Consider the following 17,356-nt stretch of genomic DNA (forward strand, 5'->3'; position numbering starts at 1 on the left):
GAGGGCGAGGAGAGAGACGGTCACACGCACGTGGAGAGGGGTGTCGCCGTGTAGAGACAGACACCTGGATGGCCTCAGGGCCAGTGATGGATGAATAACCATGGCAACTAGTTGGATGAGTAGAACTTGTCACCGTCAACCTCTAGATTACGTGAGGTCGTGAACTAGATAAGGAATCAACGGCACGTCGTCGTTTGAACAGGACGCCAAGGCATATGTTCTCGTGAGGCGCACCACGTTTGGCAAGCTGTGTGTTTGGTTGGCCTTGCATGTCGTGCTCTGGTGAACGGAGGCGTCATTGGTCGTGCCAGCCCGGCGCCGGGGCGAATGAGGTCTTCCGAGTGACATGGTATCTGTATCGATGAGTCCCCCCCATTACGTCACGATAGCCTTGCTCTGCATCAGCCTTGGCGCTGTTCTCCAGAGCCCCCCCTCCCTGTATCTCCTCTCTCTCTGTCTTGACTTCTCTTAGTCTGGCGTGCGACGTTGCAATAGGCGTCAGGGCCAATTTGTTGCTTCTCCGAGCCGGAGCAGCACCGTGACAAGTGGGACGAGTCCCGGCATTCGTTTCTTTCGTGGTGGGTTGGTGGGTGCGGCGCGATAGAGGGGCGCCAGCTGGTGTCACCAAATTCAGGTACGTAACCGCGCAGAGAGGCCGGTGAGTGGATGGACGGCCTGGTGGACATCCCGCATCGACCCGTGGCAGCGGGCGCTGATAACCCTTTTCTTGGATTCCCTTTTCTTTGGGGGAGGGGGGGGGGGGGGGGGCGTCTGCGCGCTACTGGGATGCTGTGTGGCTGTTCTGTCGTCCTTGGATCTAGATGGACTTGGCCAGCGTTCATCTGCCTGTGGCCTGTTTCGTCGGGCTGTGGCACACACACGTATCGCAGAGAGAAAAAAGTGACGTCTTTTCCTCGTGGCTTGACCTGCGGCTTGTTCTTAAGAAGCCTGTCCGCGCCCAGTCCCGCGAGGCTCCCCCCCCCATCTGCTTCGCGTCCTTCCTGCTCATCACGACCACCTGTTGCCCCGCGATACATCACTGAGCCCCCCTTGAAGCGACGACCCTTTCCTGCGAGCCAACGACTCGAACGAAGTAAAAAAACAGACAGAAAAGCACGCTACGCACGCACGCGCAATGCCTTCCGCAGCAGCTGGCGAGGTCTCCCACGGCCGTGGCGGCGCCGGCAACATCCACGCCGACCAGACAAAGTACGTCGACGGCGCCGTCGTGCGGACCGGACCTGAGGGCAGCCACAATGACGGCGCGTACAGCGTCGGACGCGGTGGTGAGTTTCCTTGACTTCCTTCTCCTTCTCTTTCTCGCCGTTTCACGATCCCCCTCCGCCCTGGCTCGGGCGCTGTCTCTGTCGTCGCACGGCGGATACCTACCAGGTTCGCGAGACATACCAGGTTCGCGAGACCAAGAACATGGCTCTTATCTCTATGCTCAACCCATTTGTCCCCTCTTCCCGATCGAGAACCATGGCGAATGCAGTGGCGTTGATAAGGTCGAGCGAAGACGGACAGGGGACCGGGATGTCCATGGTACAGGGGGGGGGGGGGAGGTAGGCCCCACGCTTGGCTGGGCGCGGCGGCGGCGGGAGCTCGTCCGTCGGCAACGGGTCTAGCGTCGCGCAGGCCTGTCTTGACCGACGACGCACCGACTCACCGACTCCCCCAGCGCATCGTGCCCGAGCCTGTCTGTCGACTTGCAGAGAGAAGATGGGGCAAGCTGAACCCAACACTCGGGGCAAGGGACAGCAAGGTGATGGGGGAGGGGGAAAGGAGAAGGAGAGAAAGGAGAAGGAGAAGCCAAAGAATACTGTAAACTTTGCCGAAAAGACAAACTGACAGCTCGCAGGCGCCGGAAACATTGGCGACGTCGGCACCAAGACGTCCGTCGAGGGCCGCGCCGACAAGGACGTCATCCCGACCGAGGCCTACCGACAGTCGGGCGACGGCGGCGACTTCCACACCGGCCGCGGCGGCGCCGGCAACGCCTACGAGGCCTCGTCGGCGCGGAACGACGGTGACATGGACGGCAAGGCTGCGAGCGCCGCCGACCGGGCTTCTGGCGGACCTGTCGGGCTCGCGGACAAGCTGAAGAACAAGCTGTTTGGCAAGAAGTGAGACTGCTTGTGATTTGGCCGCAGGACTGGGAGCAGGCAAGGGCTGTGCGGACGAGTGACGGACAGACAGGATTTTGATACCACAGGGGGGGGGGGGGGTGCGTGCCATGATGTGCTTATGTTGACGAGATGGAGGCACGGGATGGAGGACTCCTTATTTGCTACAATTACCCTTCTCTACACCCCTTTGATGTGGACGATATGGCGTTACACCCATCATCCAAGCAATGAGGAATTTTGCAGATCGACACCACTTGCAACACTGTCATCATCTCAAGCATGCCGTGCCGATCTTCGCAATGACACCCAAAAAAAAAAAAAGAGTGCAACCATCAAGTCAAACAGGCAGGACGATCACTTGCATCTGACACTGGCTCATATGACACCTTTGCCTCGAGATTCCGACTTGCCCCCCGCCGCCCGACCATTCACAGCATCTCACATCTGCCGCGATTCAGCAGCTGCAGTCCCGGAGCCCCCCCTCGGCCCCCGCCCTCGACAGCTCGATCGACACCTACAGATCGTCGAGAAGGGTCCACTGTGCAATGTGCTGACAGACCCAGAGCACAGCCATCGTTTGGCTGGCTTTGCCGTCCAGCGGGGGCCACCAGCCTGACGCTCGTTGCCCCATCGGGTGCCATCTTGCAGCAACCTTTTTCGTGAGGATGGAGCATACATATAGGGGTCCTGTCCAGTCTTGCCGGGGTGTGCGGCGCGCGGCATTGGGCTGCAACAGACAGAGTACACCCCTTCACCGTTCACCGTTGGATTTTGACCCCGTTCCCACCGTTGGGTTATTGCAAGCCTTGGCGCCGGGGGTACACGAGGCTGCACAGGGCGCCAGAAGCAGGCCAGCTGGCGCGCAAGCTAGGTTGAGCAGCTGGCTGGGCAGGCCAATATCTCCACGGCTCGCCCCAGCGCAACACAGTACACGTAGACGGCATAGTGATAGCGTAAGCGCCAAGCAGGTAGGTCAGCGTTCAGATTTCTTCCACCGGCGGTTCGCATCCTCGCAAGGTCATGTGTCGGAGAGCCAGACAGCCGAGAGACAGCCCGGCAAGCGGCAGGCGGCACGCTGGGCACCTGAAGGGGAGGTGGAGGGGGAGGGGGCAAGGGATGGGGGGGGGGGGGGGGGGGTACGGATGATCAGCCTTGCCATGTTTCTGTTTCCCGCAGCCCGGCGAAACAAGAGTTGACAAAAACGGGTTTCTTGCTGCCCATCTGCCCATGAATTTTAATCCGACCCTGGCAATACTACCTGGTAGGCGCACGGCATTCACTCTCAGCTGCTGTCTTCCTCTTTCAATGATGAGATCCCAACGCCGAGCTGCCTGTGAGCGGCGGCTCCACGGGCTAGCGCAAAACCAGCACACCCCTTCTGGCGAGGTTTCGCCCCATGAGAGAACGGGACACTCTGGCCGCCCCTAAGGGAACAGGAAGGCGATCCTCGAGATCCGCATTGTTTTGGCGCTCTGGGGCGCATCTCCATGGTGCTGTGCTTTCGTTGCGTCGCCTCTCGCTTTTCGGGTGGTGGAGGGCCGTATGCGAAGATTGTTGGCCAGTTGGGCAGCTCGAGCAGGAAACCCAAGCGGGGATGCCGCAGCAGGGATCCCACCTGGCAGGCATGGCAGGCATGGCATCCATGGGGTTGATGGCATACGATGGGAGAGAGAAGGGGAGGAAGCCTTGCATCGCCGTGCCATGCCTTTCCTAGCTCGTTTCCTGCCATGGCGGGTTCGCTGGTGCATGTTTGGTCAAACCGGCAGAGGGTCGGTCGGTCAGTCGTGGGCGAAGCACGAGCACCATCATGCCCAGTGTGGAAATGGTCGAAAACTCGAAGGAACCCCAGACGTGGCCTGTCGTGCGCGTCGCTTCTTGTCGTTCAAATGCACAGCGGAGTCCATGTTCTCTCCCCGTTTGCTTGGTTGTCTTCTCACCCTCTCTCTCTTTCTCACCCTCTCTCTCTTTCTCTCCCTCTCTCTCTCTCTCTCCTCCCCCCTTCGTTGCTACTGCCTCAGTCTTCTCCCAGACTTCCGTATTCTCCTTCCTCCTCCTCCTCCTGCTCCTTCCCTCTCCCCCCTCAACCCCTTCCCCTCTTGGTCTTGGTGCTGTATACGACCCGCACCTTCCCTACCTACCTTACCTCCCGCCCGTCACCTGCCGCCTGCCGCCTGCCGCCTGTGTGGCTGCCCCCGAAGAAACCGCCGAGTGGCTCATTCTGTGGCGCGTCTAGGGGACCTGCTGCCCCGAGAACTAAGGCACAGCAGCCGAGCCCAGGCCGTCGTGCCCTCTCCACCCCCCATTCCAGGCGGCCTGCACCTGCTCTAGTGGTTCGACCCGGCTGAAACAGGCCGGTCAGCCGTGCCCCCCCTCCCCGTCCACTTCCCCCGTTCAGGCGACCTTTTGCCCATTCAGGGTACCTGGCTTGAGGTACCTGACTTGCCTGGCCTCACTGAGAGTCACGCCCCCGAACCAGGCTGTCACGGGCTCCCGTCTCCCCTGAAAGGGACACGGGGGACAGCTATCACTTGTCATGGTCCCGCGCCAGGACAACCATGCCCGTCCACCACCCGCCCCTCGTCTCTGGTCGCGCCTGTCCAACTTCTCCAAGAAGTCCTTCATCTCCTTCTCCTCGTCCTTCGAAGCTGACGACGAGCGCTCCGAATCCGAGGAGGACGACGACGACTACGACTACCACCATCGCCAGCTTTTGTTTCCCGCCATGTCCGGCCGCAACGGGGACCGCCGTTATGGGCGTGATGACGGATCGCCGCCGGGCCGCTACAGTGGTGAGGACACGAGGCCGACCTCGCAGAAGGAGCTCGCCGGATGGTATGCCTACGCCTTTGCTGCCGAGACCTATGTCATCTGTGGTACGTCCATCTCGTTGATCTCGTCTGCCTGTCTCTCTGACACGTTGACACCTCTCTCTGCGCTTTGAGCTGACCCGTCTTCCTAGCTATTGGTATGTCGAGCCGTGTCCCGTCACGCTCACCACTTCCCCGTCTCTTTCTCTCATCTGACAGCCTCCAGGCTCTTTCATTCCCATCCTCTTAGAAACCCTCGCTCGCGAAAATGGCGTTCTGCTCTCCGACCGAACCACCCCCTGCGGCACCAGCGATTCGAAGAACAAGGCTGACGGCCAATGCGTCGTCTACGTCCTCGGCGCCGAGGTCAACACGGCCAGCTTCGCCATGTACACCTTCTCCATTAGCGTCCTCGTCCAGGCCCTGCTCGTCGTCAGCATCAGCTGCGCCGCTGACCACGGCAACTTTCGCAAGAAGCTGCTCCTCGGCTTCGCATGGACCGGCAGCGTTGCCGTCATGATGTACATCTTCGTCAGCGCCAACACCTACCTCTTTGGCGCCCTCCTCGCCATCGTCTCCAACACATCCTTTGGCGCATCGTTTGTGCTGCTCAACTCGTTCCTGCCGCTCTTGGTGCGTCATCACCCCGACGTCATCGAGGCCGAGAACAAGCATGTTCCCGACTTTGCCCAGACGGACCTCGAGTCTCAGCCCATGAGGGGGGCTGGCGCCGATTCGGACGCGGCACCTGCGGACCCCGATGCGACGTCACCGCTGCTCTCGAACGCCGAGGACATGGTCACGCCCGACTGGCCGCGCAAAGCGACACGCGAGGAGCTGACGTCGGTGGAGTTGAACCTGTCGACACAAATCTCGGCCAAGGGCATCGGTATCGGCTACACGGCGGGTCTGTTCCTTCAGTGCGTTGCCATTGGCGTGCTCATTGCCATGCGCAACACGACGTGGTCGCAACGGGTCGTCCTCTTCATGGTCGGTGCCTGGTGGGCCATCTTCACGTTCCCCGCGGCGTCGTGGCTTCGACCGCGACCGGGGCCGCCGCTGCCCATTGTCGCGGCCAGCGGGTTCTCCGGCATGTGGGCGTGGGTGGGCTATGTCATATACGCGTGGAAGTCGCTCTTCAAGACGATCAAGCTGGCCCGGCGACTCCTCGACATAATGCTTTTCCTGGCCGCCTGGTTCCTCCTCTCCGACGCCATCGCGACCACCTCGTCGACGGCCATTCTCTTCGCCAAGACGCAGCTCCACATGAAGCCCTGGGCGCTCGGCATGATCAACGTCATTTCCACGTTGGCCGGCGTCATTGGTGCCTTCAGCTGGGCGTTCATCTCGCGCCACTTCGGGCTGAAACCGCACCAGACGATTCTCGCCTGCATCGGGCTCTTTGAGGTCATCCCCGTCTACGGACTCCTGGGCTACCTCCCGTTTGTGCAGACCTGGGGCGTCGGCGGCCTGCAGCAGCCGTGGGAGATGTATCCCCTCGCGGCGGTCTACGGCTTCGTCCTCGGCGGTCTCAGCGGGTACTGCCGCTCGGTGTACGGCGAGCTCATCCCGCCGGGCTCGGAAGCGGCATTCTACGCGCTGTACGCCATCACGGACAAGGGCTCGAGCGTGTTTGGCCCAGCGATTGTCGGCGCCATCATTGACCGGTGGGGGCACATCCGGCCGGCGTTCTGGTTCCTGGCGGCGCTCGTAGGATTGCCGGCGCCTCTCATCTGGTTTGTGAACGTTGATCGTGGCAAGCGCGAGGGCGAGAAGCTGGCCGAGACGATCGACAGCTTCAAGGTGCGGCAGGCGTCGGAGGATGCGGGCACAGAAACTGACAGCGGCAGCGAGGACCGGCCCATCCTCAGTGCGTACGATGACGACGACGACGACTACGAGGAGAACGACAGGCGCCACTGATGTTCCTGATTCCCACGTCCCCTTCTCCATCCCGAGTGGGGGATGCCGCTTTTTGCATTAGTTGACTGCATAGCGTTGGCGTTTGGCACTTCTCCATTCCAGGTCGTTGGGAGATGACCGCGACACTTGATTGATAATAGTATTCACCTAGTACATACCTAGCTATCTTTTTATGTAAATGATCTATGGCAATACGAATCTCACGCTGTGTTCGTGTTTGTACTATGCTTGTTTCTTTCTCGCCGGATGCAACCGCAGCGAATACGGCCACGCTAGATAAACCCAAGTCTTCAGCAATCTCGTCTATGGCAACCACGTTCGGGGCTGAGAGACGCGGGCCGGCTGAGGAGAGGCATGGCACGCGATGCGCGATTCAGGGGTGCAGGAGGCTAGGAAGGCACCAGTACGTTGGTAGCTTAGGTAGCTTAGGTAGGTAGGTAAGGCAGGTGGTAGGTACAGCTACTGGCAACTGGTAAGGTGCCTTGCCTCCTTGGGGGCTGCAGGCGCTACATGACGTGGAGGTGCTACGTTTGGTACCTTCATCCCTTGAGGCCTGAAAATGACCTCCGGTACGCACGACGGTACGTATTGCAAGCTTCAGATTTCACGGCAGATTTCAGCTTCCCGACTTAGTGTCATGACATCGCTTGATCGCGCGATATCCGATAGAAATCTCTCCAGGAGGCGGTTGAGCCGGGTCCTTGGCTCCCAAGCTCCCGAGACCGTTCTCGGGCCTGAAGGGGTAGACAGGGTGACTAGCAACTCCGCCAGCTCTCGCAGGCCACAGCTCACAGCTCGCACCTCGCACCTCGCAGGCCACAGCCCACAGCCCACAGCCAACAGCTCACGTGACACTCCTCTTCCGACCCACCCCCAGAACGCTTTACTGTACATTGTGTTTTTCGGGGTGGCTGGCACGAGCAGGGACCGCTTCGTTGCCCGTTACGCTTAGACGACCAGCAATCTGGAGAAATCGATCGCGCGCTTCTGCACCGGTCTGGGTCCTGCTGCTGCAAAGCGCTTGACCTCTTCTCTCCCCTTGTACCTTGCTCCTTTTTTGCCTGTCCTGTCTACGCTCGACCTCGGGAGATCTTGATCTTGCTCAACGACACCTGCGAATCGACAGACCTATCCATCCAAGGGTACCTTGCCTTGCCTAGGGACCTGCATACCCTCACAGCAGCAGAGCAGTAGCCGCCAGACACCGGGCGGTAGACGCCAAACGCCAGGAGCATTTCCCCCCCCTCACCACACACCACCTTAGCCCCCCCCCCCCCAAAACGACACGCCCAAGAAAGTTAGCAGCTTTCCAGCTCTGCCACCTTTCATCAACAACACCACCCGCCCGCTCGCCTCGCCTCCTGCCACCCCCAACCCGCGATTCCGTCCGCGTCGCATCGCCCACGGGGTCATTGATTCCACTCCTCGTCAGCAATCGATTGCCGCCGTTTCCGAGTCGCCCCTGCGCCATTGCATCGCGTAGCTGGACGGCCTGGGATTCCGGGCGCATTCGGATTTATCTGTCCTTCTTCCCTCGCTTCGACCAGCTCACTCTGTCTCGTCTCGTTCCGTCTCGTTCTCGCCGTTGTCAACAATCAGGTCGACACGCTTTTTTTCTCGTGGCGCGCGACGAGTCGCTTCGATATCCGCGGGGAAGGGGTTCAGGAAAAAAAAAATCATCACACATCAAGACACACGACGGACGCCAAGGACAACATTATTCATTACTCAGCTGCGCGAACCACCGGGTCCCCTTCAGGCGCGCATAGCTCTCGCCCGTCGATTCCTCCATCCCCCGGCATCGCGGCATCAACGGCACGGAAGGGCACACAGCAAAGCGCGACACGCGGCACACGACACGCGGCACACAATGTCGGCGAGCCCCAGGAAGCGCAGCCGGGCCGAGCCCGCCGAGGACACAAAGGCCGAGTGCCCGTTTGAGGTGAAATACGAGAGCGAGGACATCAAGACAAAGGCGCGCAAGGCGGCCAAGAGGCGGAAGCAAGCACAGCAGCTGGGCGGCGCGGGCGGCGCCGACGCCGAGGAGGACGAGATCGCCAAGGTCCAGCCCTCGCCCTTCACGCCGTCCGGCTCGTTCAAGAATGACGAGAATATGGATCTCCGCTACTGGGTCGAGCCGCGGGACAAGTGGATGGCCATGACGAGGTACAACAGCTTTGTTTGTGAGTTTTGACTCTGCTTTCCCCTTTTGCGCGTCCCGCCTGCCCCGGGCCGTTCGCGACCAACCAGCTGACGGGCGCTAGTAAACTCGGCCAAGTACTTCAGCGAGGGCTTCATCTACATCTCCAACGGCATGGCGTCGCCGACGAACAACCAGGTCAAGGTTGACGAGAACGGCGTGCGGCAGCGGATGCCCAACGAGTGGGTCGGCCGCATCCTGGAGATCCGCGCGGCGGACGAGCACCACGTCTACGCGCGCATCTACTGGATGTACTGGCCCGAGGAGCTGCCGGTGCAGACCAAGGACGATGGCAAGTTTGTGGCGCGCGCGGGGCGACAGCCGTATCACGGCGTCAACGAGCTCATCGCGTCCAACCACAGTACGTATCCTCCCTCGGCTGGGGTAGACGGCGCCACGAGGCTAACGGGCAGCACAGTGGACGTGATCAACGTCGTCAGCGTCACGGCCGAGGCCAAGGTCAAGCAGTGGTTCGAGGAGAACGACGACGAGATCCAAGACGGCCTCTACTGGCGACAAGCGCTCGATGTTCGCACCCTCAGCCTCTCGGTATGTAGCCCCCCTCCATTCCTGCACGTGGGATTCCTCGTCGTGCTGACCAGGCCAGTCTGTGCATCGGACCTGCAAGTGCAAGCAGCCCGCGAATCCCGACAAGACGCTCGTCGCGTGCTCCCAGCCCAACTGCAGCACGTGGCTCCACGACGAATGCCTCAAACACGACGCCCTCATGCGGACCTTTGCGGTCCTTGGTACCGATCAGCCCTATATTGCGCCGCCGCCGCCGCCACCACCCGCCGCAGCGGAGAATGGGGAGACGGACGACAGCAAGCCAGACCAGGAAACGGGCCGGCCGCTGAGCCCCCCGGACAATGGTGTCGAGGTGCAGCAGTCGATCGACGCCAAGCCGGGCGTGTCGCCCGAGGCGGACGCAGCGGCCAAGGAGCGGCTCTCGACGCCGCGGGGCAGCGCGCGCGGCGGCGGCGGCGGCGGCGGCCAGGGGACACCGACGGTGGGCACCATCACGGCGGCGCCGGGCTCGCTGCGCAAGACCAAGGTGCCCAAGCGCGGCAAGGCCAGCGCGGCCAGGCCGTACGAGGGCCTGTTCGAGGCGACGCTCAAGGTGGCGGAGAATGTCGTCGAGATACGGGACCTGCGGGCCAATGTGACGGGCGGCGTCCAGGTGTGGACGGAGCCGCTGGTGTGCCTCGTCTGCCACACGACCATCAGCTAATGGGAAGGCTGAGCTGTGTGCTGGGAGTGCCAGTGTTGTGCCATGTCCTCTTCAGCTGTATTTATTATTTTCCCCCCCAAGGGCCCTTTGTTGGGGGTTGTCACTGGCAAGGCCGGCAGGCATGGTCAGCAGGCTCGACGGATGGGAATTTTTTCCCTTCCCTTCTTCATTCTTCCCTTGACCCCTCAGAGAGCGCGGTTTTCTTTTCTTCACCATGGCGTTCAAAGCGGACTGGAGTCGGGGCTTTCTGGTTTGTTCGGGGGTGGTGCAGGGGACTATGGTAGCAGGAGGCCCGAGGTGGTGAGGCTTTGGATGTGACAGAGCGCGTTGGTGCTCGTTGTGGTCGAGGCGACCTGGGGGTGAGATGGCATCTATATTCGTTCGTATCTCTTTTTGGAATGAGCATTGGTGTTTGTGTTTGTTTGTCTGTCTGTCTGTTCGTCTTGGTGGATGTGTCGGCGGATATGGACGATGTGTTGACCACGAGCTCTTCAGCCAGCCGCCTGCGCCTGGCACCTGTAATTATAAGCAAACACAGCATCATGCAAAGTCGTCGAGAATCTGTAATGGGCGGGTGGCATCCTAAGCAACTAAGCTCCCTACAGCACCTACCTAGCTATCCAGTCAAGCCAGTGAGACAGGTACCTTAGCTAGAGGTCTCCAGGGAGACAGGTACCTTAGCTAGAGGTCTCCAGGGAGACAGGTACCTTAGCTAGAGGTCTCCAGGGAGACAGGTACCTTAGGCCCCTCGGCCCCTTGGCCCCTAGCTCTACGGCGAGCTTCGGCGCGCGTCGAGGCTGGGGTAGATCAGCACCCGTTTCGTGCTACTTACCCCGCCACGCCCGGACGACAACTACTCCTTCTCCATCGCCTGTTCGGCTCCTCCAGAATCCAGACCACCCTACGTCAATCGACGAGAGCTCCCATCATTCACGACCGCACCACACCCCTCGCCCGGTCCACACCAACGGCATTGGACTCGAGTCGCTGTCTTCTGCCCATTCACACATCACATCATCACGATGGCGTCCGCCGACCCCTTCGACTCGGCGCTGTAAGCTCCCCCTTCTGCTGCTGCTGCTGCTGCTGCTCCTCCCCGTTGTCCTTGCTGTCCCATTAACATACCGCCCCTCAGCGACCTCCTCCGCCGCCTCAACCCAAAGCACACGGCAACCCACCTCAGCTCGATCATCTCCCTGGCGCCCGACCTGACCGAAGACCTCCTCTCGTCGGTCGACCAGCCCCTCGGCGTGCGCCGCTGCCGCCAGACGGGGCGCGACTACCTCCTCTGCGACTACAACCGCGACGGCGACAGCCACCGGTCCCCCTGGAGCAACGAGTTTGACCCGCCGCTCGACGAGGCCGGGCCCGGCGGCGTCAGCGGCGCCGGCGCCAACGACGGCGCCGGCGAGGGCGCCATCCCCAGCGAGCGCGTCCGCCGCATGGAGGTCAAGGCCAACGAGGCCTTTGACGTCTACCGCGAGCTGTACTACGAGGGCGGCGTCAGCAGCGTCTACTTTTGGAACCTCGACGACGGCTTTGCCGGTGTTGTGCTGCTGAAGAAGTGTGAGTTTTTTTTTTTCTCTCTTTTTCTTTCTCTTTTTCTTTCTCTTTTTTCCCTTTTGGATTCTTCGATGCCCTCAGAACTAACAGCGCCCAGCCGCCACCCCCGGCGCCGCGTCCGAGGGCGTCTGGGACTCGATCCACGTCTTCGAGGCCATTGAGCGCGGCCGCACGACGCAGTACAAGCTCACGTCGACCGTCATCCTGAGCCTCGCGACGAGCGGCGCCGCCCTCGGCGCCATGGACCTGTCGGGCAACATGACGCGGCAGGTCGAGCAGGAGCTCGCCGTCGAGGGCGACGAGAGCCACATTGCCAACATTGGCCGCCTCGTCGAGGACATGGAGCTCAAGATGCGTAACCTGCTGCAGGAGGTCTACTTTGGCAAGGCCAAGGACGTCGTCGGCGACCTGCGCAGCGTCGGCAGCCTCAGCGAGGGCGCCCGGGACAGGCAGGCGCAGCGCGAGGTCATTGGCAGCATGCAGAGGTAGAGGGCGGAGGGCGAAAGCAGCTGGCTGGGCAAGCAGCGAGCCGGCACGGGAGGAGAGGACGACTCTGCCGCCGTCATGCTGCGTCAGCGCAGGGGCACGTCGGCCTCGGCGGGCGTGACCATCTCCGCGCCAGGCTGCTGGGTGCGACATGGGGAGGCTGTGCCTCTCCCGTGGGCTCGCGCGCGCGCGCAGGCTCGATGAGCCGTGCCCGATGGGGGGCCGCATGCTGGTTTCAGGCTCTCGATCGCGCTCGGATCAGCGCCCGATCGTTCAAGCCATACAAAGTGTAAAAGGAGGGGAGGGGGGGGAGGAGATGTTGGGGTCCGAGGGGGGGGGGGGGACAATGAGTTCGTGTTAAGCCTTGCAGCAGCACATGGTTTTTCAATACATGTTTACGCCTAATCATCCTGCCTCCAGCCTTGTCCCTTGCCTGGGATCTGCCTTCTGCCTTGTGCCCTTCTTCTGTTCTGTCCGCGCCTCGTTCAACCCCACGCGTAGTCAGTAGATTGCTGGGCGGCGAAGGGGGCCTGCGTCCAAGACGGTCATTACCTTGTTCGGGCTCTTCCATGTCGGTCTGTCTCTTATACCATATTTCCAGTCCCCCTCATATTTCTCCTATCATCCGATGCCACTGCCGACACGCTCATTTTGCCCCCCCCTCCCTCCCCCCGGGCTAGCCAGACTGCCGAATTCAGGTTTCTGCTGGAATCTCTGCAGCTCCAGCCAAGGCAAGTGCCGACAAGGGGAACGACAGAATCATGGTCCCCAACAGGATCTCGACAATGTCTCACATGCTAAGGCGAACAAGCGTGGTGCTCCGTACGGGCGGGGCGCATGGGCAAGTACTGGCAAAACCCGGTCGGCCGGGCGCAAGGGAGCAGCAGCAGGTGGACCAATGCGGGCCGACGAGACATGCAGGAACGAGTGGCAGGGCTGCCCGAGGCCTGCCTACCTCTGCTGCTCTTCGTCGATGGGGACATTTTTCGTCGGCGACTGGCCGTCGCATCACCGTGGCGGACGGCGTCTTCCGCGGGTCCGGCAGGGGGGGGCGCCGGGTGGGTTGGCCTGTGATGCCCCGTGGAATTTCGTTAAGCTTCGGTCAGGCAGGCGGACGGGCAGAAAAACAAAAAGAAGAGCAGAATGGTGGGGAGGAGGCGGGGGGAGAGGAGGCAGCAACAGGAGAGACGAGATGGCGAGGTCGCATTTGTTATTTCAGGTGCATGGTGAGAAGAGAAGGGAAAAGGGGGCCCAATATGCAGAGAAAAAGTCAGAAGTCGTCCGGGCAAGACTTGGTTGTCCGAACGACTTGGACTGGATGTGCGCCAGCATCTTCGGTCTGCACTTGGCAGGCCTGCAGAATGTTTCAGTGGGCTGTCCGACAAGAAATGTGTCGACAAGAAGCATGTGGTGACAAGAAGCATGTGGTGACAAGAAGCATGTGGTGACAAGAAGCATGTGTCACTGTCCATGGGACGAACAATGTCATGTTTGATCCACGGCCAACGGAGAAGCGCGTGCAAGGTTGGCACTCTCGAACAACAACCCCCGGCGTCCCGCGTGCTTCTTTGTTTCCTCGACCTGTCAGGGCGGCCGATCAGCGCGCTTGCCTTGACGAGGACGGACCGAGACAAGGGCCCACGGCAGCTAGCGGGCAGTGTCTGAGGTTGTTCAGGCGACGTCCTGGTGCATAGACAGAGTCCAGTCCGTCCAGCACTCGGTGCGCGCTCGCTGGCCTTGATGCGCCCCTGTCGCCTGACGCCTGTGACGCTGTGTGGTGGCAGGGCAGGGTGGGAGCGCAGTAGGATGGCGAGCGTCACAGCGAGACTTTGGCAGGGCCTCGACTTGCATGAACGCCTCATCTCCATGGAGCGGGCCGGTGATGGCGGGCTGGTTCTTGGGTGGGCTGTTCTTCGCTGGCGACAGACAAACCAAAGTGGCAGACAGTAGGAGGAAGTGACAGACAGTAGAGGAAAGAAAATGTGAGAGATGAGAAGTGATGGAGGGTTCGTGCGCAGGTCACCCCAGCACGGCAGCCGCTGGTAGATCGCGGATGATGGGGTGTCGTGGTCGGTGAGCGCCCATCGGTGAGCTCCCCCTTGCCTTGTACAAGTGCTCTGCGGTCAGCTGGCTGTTGGTCTTTTCCCTCCTCGCCTCTGCCTGTTTGCTTTGGCGCCCTTTGACCTGCAGACCCTTTGACCTGCAGACCCTTTGACCTGCAGACCCCTAGTGCAACTCTGCGAAAAGGCAAGATGCCCTGCGTTCGGAGAGAGGCACCACGAGACATGCAGAAAAGAGGCCTGAAACGCGCGCAAAAGGGGGGCGACCGCCCCCCGGGTTCCGAGGGAGGCGAGGCAGGGTAGCAGTGGCAGAAGACTTCTAGAATGCAAGACCTGAGAGAGCATCCCCGCCGTCCGCTGCAGAGCAAGGGGAGGGGGGGGCGGCACCAGTGCATGGTACAGTAAGCGCTGTACCTGCGTTTGACTGGAACGGGGGCCGCGTCTGTTCTACCTTGTCTTGCTTGCCCACTCTGCATCTCTGCATGGCGCCTCTACATGGAACCTCAGATCCTGTTCGCGTAGTAGTGTAGCAGTAGTAGTGTAGCCGCAGTAGTTGTAGTAGTGTAGCAGAAGTAGTTGTAGTACTGTAGCAGCAGTAGTCGCACAGTGGTACGGTAGCAGTGCTTGTCTCGCCGCCGAACATCGCCGCAGTGTCTGGCCAAGGTTGGTTGCATGTCCCAGCCGCACCCGGGCCGGGACCATCCTGGAGGTGCGCACCTCACCTCGAAAAAAGACAACGACGCCGAGGCATCTGGGTTGTCAGGTTGGCAAGACGAACAGCGCACGACGAGTCAAGTAGTGAGAGACGAGGCGTTGCGGCGCGTCCCTCGCTTGCGCTGGTTCGCTCGTTTGGTGGTCCCTTATCCCTCCCCCCCTTTTTTTCCCTTCTTTTTTTTTTAATTCGCTTCTTGTTAGAGAGCTGTGTGTTTGCTGCCGTGTCGTATTTTTCCCCCCTCTTCATCATGTCTCTTGCTGTCCCTTCACTGTGTCTCCGACTTTGGCCTTCTCAGCCAGTCTCTGCCTAGGTACCGTACGCTGTCGACCTTGTGGGGAGGTTTCGGTCCCCCGCTGTTCATTCCCCCTTGGGCCTTGCTTGGGACCACACCCCCCTTGACGGGAGAGCCAGCGGGTGGGCCGGGCGGGATGGGACGGGAGCCGGGCGCTTGCTAGCGGGTGGCTCGTAGGTGCTCTATCGGATTTTTTTTAGTGGTGCTTCGACGCGCAGGCAAGATGGGATTGGGATAGTGGGGGGATGCTAACCGACACTGAAAGACGTGTGCGTGTCTGTGTGGTCTGTAGCGTGGGAAGCGGCGGTGATGATCCGGCCTGTTATGATGGTGCTGGCGCGTGGTTGTCTCGTCCATCTCGCCATGCAGAGACAGAGGTGTGTGTATTCGTCTGATCCGTCCACAGCCGTCCCCACCTGTGCGCAGGCAGGCAGGCAGGCAGGCAGGCAGGTGAAAGGCCACCCGGCAGAGCTGGGATCAGCATACGTCTCGGGCGCAGGTGCCGACGTGTGGATGGTGCCGAGGAACCCTGCTGCTGTCTGCTGTCTGTCCTGTCCTTTTTCTGCCTGTCTGCTTCTGCCTGTCTGCTTCTGCCTGTCTGTTTCTGCCTGTCTCGCCTCCCCCCCCCCCCTCCAGGAGGCCCTTGAAGAGCATGGACGTCAAGGCGATCGACTCTCTCGACAAGGGGGGCGATGGACGGCAGACCGTCATCGGGGGAGGTCATCGGGGGAAGGGGGTAGACGAGGTAGGGGGGGGTGCGCCGTATATTTCGCAAGTGGGGTGATGCCCAACTATCACGCCTGGCTGCTGGCGATGAAATGCGAACAAGGGCCCTACATCCTCCGTATGGCCCTCGGGCGTCTCTGAACTCCTGGACGTTTGGTCGACAGTATAGCAACGGCGCATCCAATGATGCTACCTCATGACCAAACCTCCTCGTCACAGTCATGCCATATCCAACCCGAGAAACACAAAAAAAAGAAGAAAAAGAAAAGAAAAAACCACCAAAGTGTCACCTTGACGTCTGTCATGCGAAGGATCGAAAGGAAATCAATAAAAAAAAAATCCCACACCTATTCCATCTCTTCCAAGTCACGACCCCTGACGCCGCAAAGCCCACATTCGGGAGTCACAGTTCCAATCACAAGGCACGCCCCTCCTCTCTGTCACACACACACACACACCCGCTCTCTCTCCTTCTCTCTTCCCTCACCCAGCCCCGATCGCCTTGCTGGGATCTACTTTTTTTTGGAGACCTAACATCACCAAAAAATAGAAAAAACCAATATTCGACATCATTGTCGTCGTCACCACATTCTTTTCTTGTTCGGTGAGCGCGCTGCCTCCCGCCGTCCCCGGGACTGTGCCTACATGTACTATGGAATCACTCCTTTGGACTCCTTTGGAATCACCCCTTTGAGGGGTTTCCTTTTTGGCGGCCTCGTGAACCTCGTACACCCAGTCCGGGACAGAACTCCCAATTTTGGGATGCATATGCACCTAGATGCTGCACCATTGTAATGACGGACCGCAAAAGTGATCCACCCAGCTGCTCTTCAACATGGGGACTTGGGGTGTTTTTTTCTGCCCAGCAAAGGGGGCGTCTACATGTACATATACCTACCCAAACCTCTACAGGTAGAGCGCGTCGGTCCCTTGGGCCCGGCGGCGGGGGGGGGGGGGAGGGGACGGCGCGCGCCTGGCTGGGCCAGCTGAGGCGCCGAGTCAGTCCCTACCTCACCTTAGGCAAGCCCAGCGATCTGGGATTCCTGCAGCTGCCTCAGTGCTACCTCACCACTCTACATGCCTACATGGTTACAGAATGCATCCAGATGCACGATGCACTCAGATGCACCACGTAGCGAGCGCTCTCCCAGGCAGTGAGCGGCAAGCTCAGGGAGTGCCCACGCGAGCCCAAGCCACCAACCAACCCACACTACCCTGCCCTTC

The 17,356-nt window shown here is 60.6% G+C and overlaps 4 protein-coding genes across 4 annotated transcripts; all 4 read left to right on the forward strand.

Moving 5' to 3' along the window:
• Nucleotides 1–1,135: 1,135 nt before the first annotated feature.
• Nucleotides 1,136–2,130, forward strand: D7B24_002812 (uncharacterized protein; the record flags this gene model as incomplete). Its single annotated transcript, XM_028637010.1, has 2 exons — nucleotides 1,136–1,286; nucleotides 1,862–2,130. The coding sequence occupies 2 exons, from the start codon at nucleotides 1,136–1,138 to the stop codon at nucleotides 2,128–2,130; spliced, it is 420 nt and encodes a 139-aa protein (XP_028491023.1).
• Nucleotides 2,131–4,662: 2,532 nt separating this feature from the next.
• Nucleotides 4,663–6,859, forward strand: ATG22 (Autophagy- protein 22; the record flags this gene model as incomplete). The annotated part of the gene is made up of 3 exons (XM_028637011.1): nucleotides 4,663–5,002; nucleotides 5,089–5,094; nucleotides 5,163–6,859. The coding sequence occupies 3 exons, from the start codon at nucleotides 4,663–4,665 to the stop codon at nucleotides 6,857–6,859; spliced, it is 2,043 nt and encodes a 680-aa protein (XP_028491024.1).
• Nucleotides 6,860–8,729: 1,870 nt separating this feature from the next.
• On the forward strand, nucleotides 8,730–10,290 carry D7B24_002814 (uncharacterized protein; the record flags this gene model as incomplete). The annotated part of the gene is made up of 4 exons (XM_028637012.1): nucleotides 8,730–9,042; nucleotides 9,124–9,420; nucleotides 9,478–9,608; nucleotides 9,667–10,290. The coding sequence occupies 4 exons, from the start codon at nucleotides 8,730–8,732 to the stop codon at nucleotides 10,288–10,290; spliced, it is 1,365 nt and encodes a 454-aa protein (XP_028491025.1).
• Nucleotides 10,291–11,312: 1,022 nt separating this feature from the next.
• On the forward strand, nucleotides 11,313–12,342 carry CAP2 (F-actin-capping protein subunit beta; the record flags this gene model as incomplete). Its single annotated transcript, XM_028637013.1, has 3 exons — nucleotides 11,313–11,344; nucleotides 11,426–11,856; nucleotides 11,951–12,342. 3 exons carry the CDS (start codon nucleotides 11,313–11,315, stop codon nucleotides 12,340–12,342), a joined length of 855 nt encoding a protein of 284 aa, XP_028491026.1.
• Between the last annotated feature and the right edge of the window lie 5,014 nt (nucleotides 12,343–17,356).

The sequence above is a fragment of the Verticillium nonalfalfae genome (genome assembly GCF_003724135.2).
Source record: "Verticillium nonalfalfae strain VnAa140/NRRL 66861 chromosome Unknown scaffold_171, whole genome shotgun sequence".
Taxonomy (NCBI): domain Eukaryota; kingdom Fungi; phylum Ascomycota; class Sordariomycetes; order Glomerellales; family Plectosphaerellaceae; genus Verticillium; species Verticillium nonalfalfae.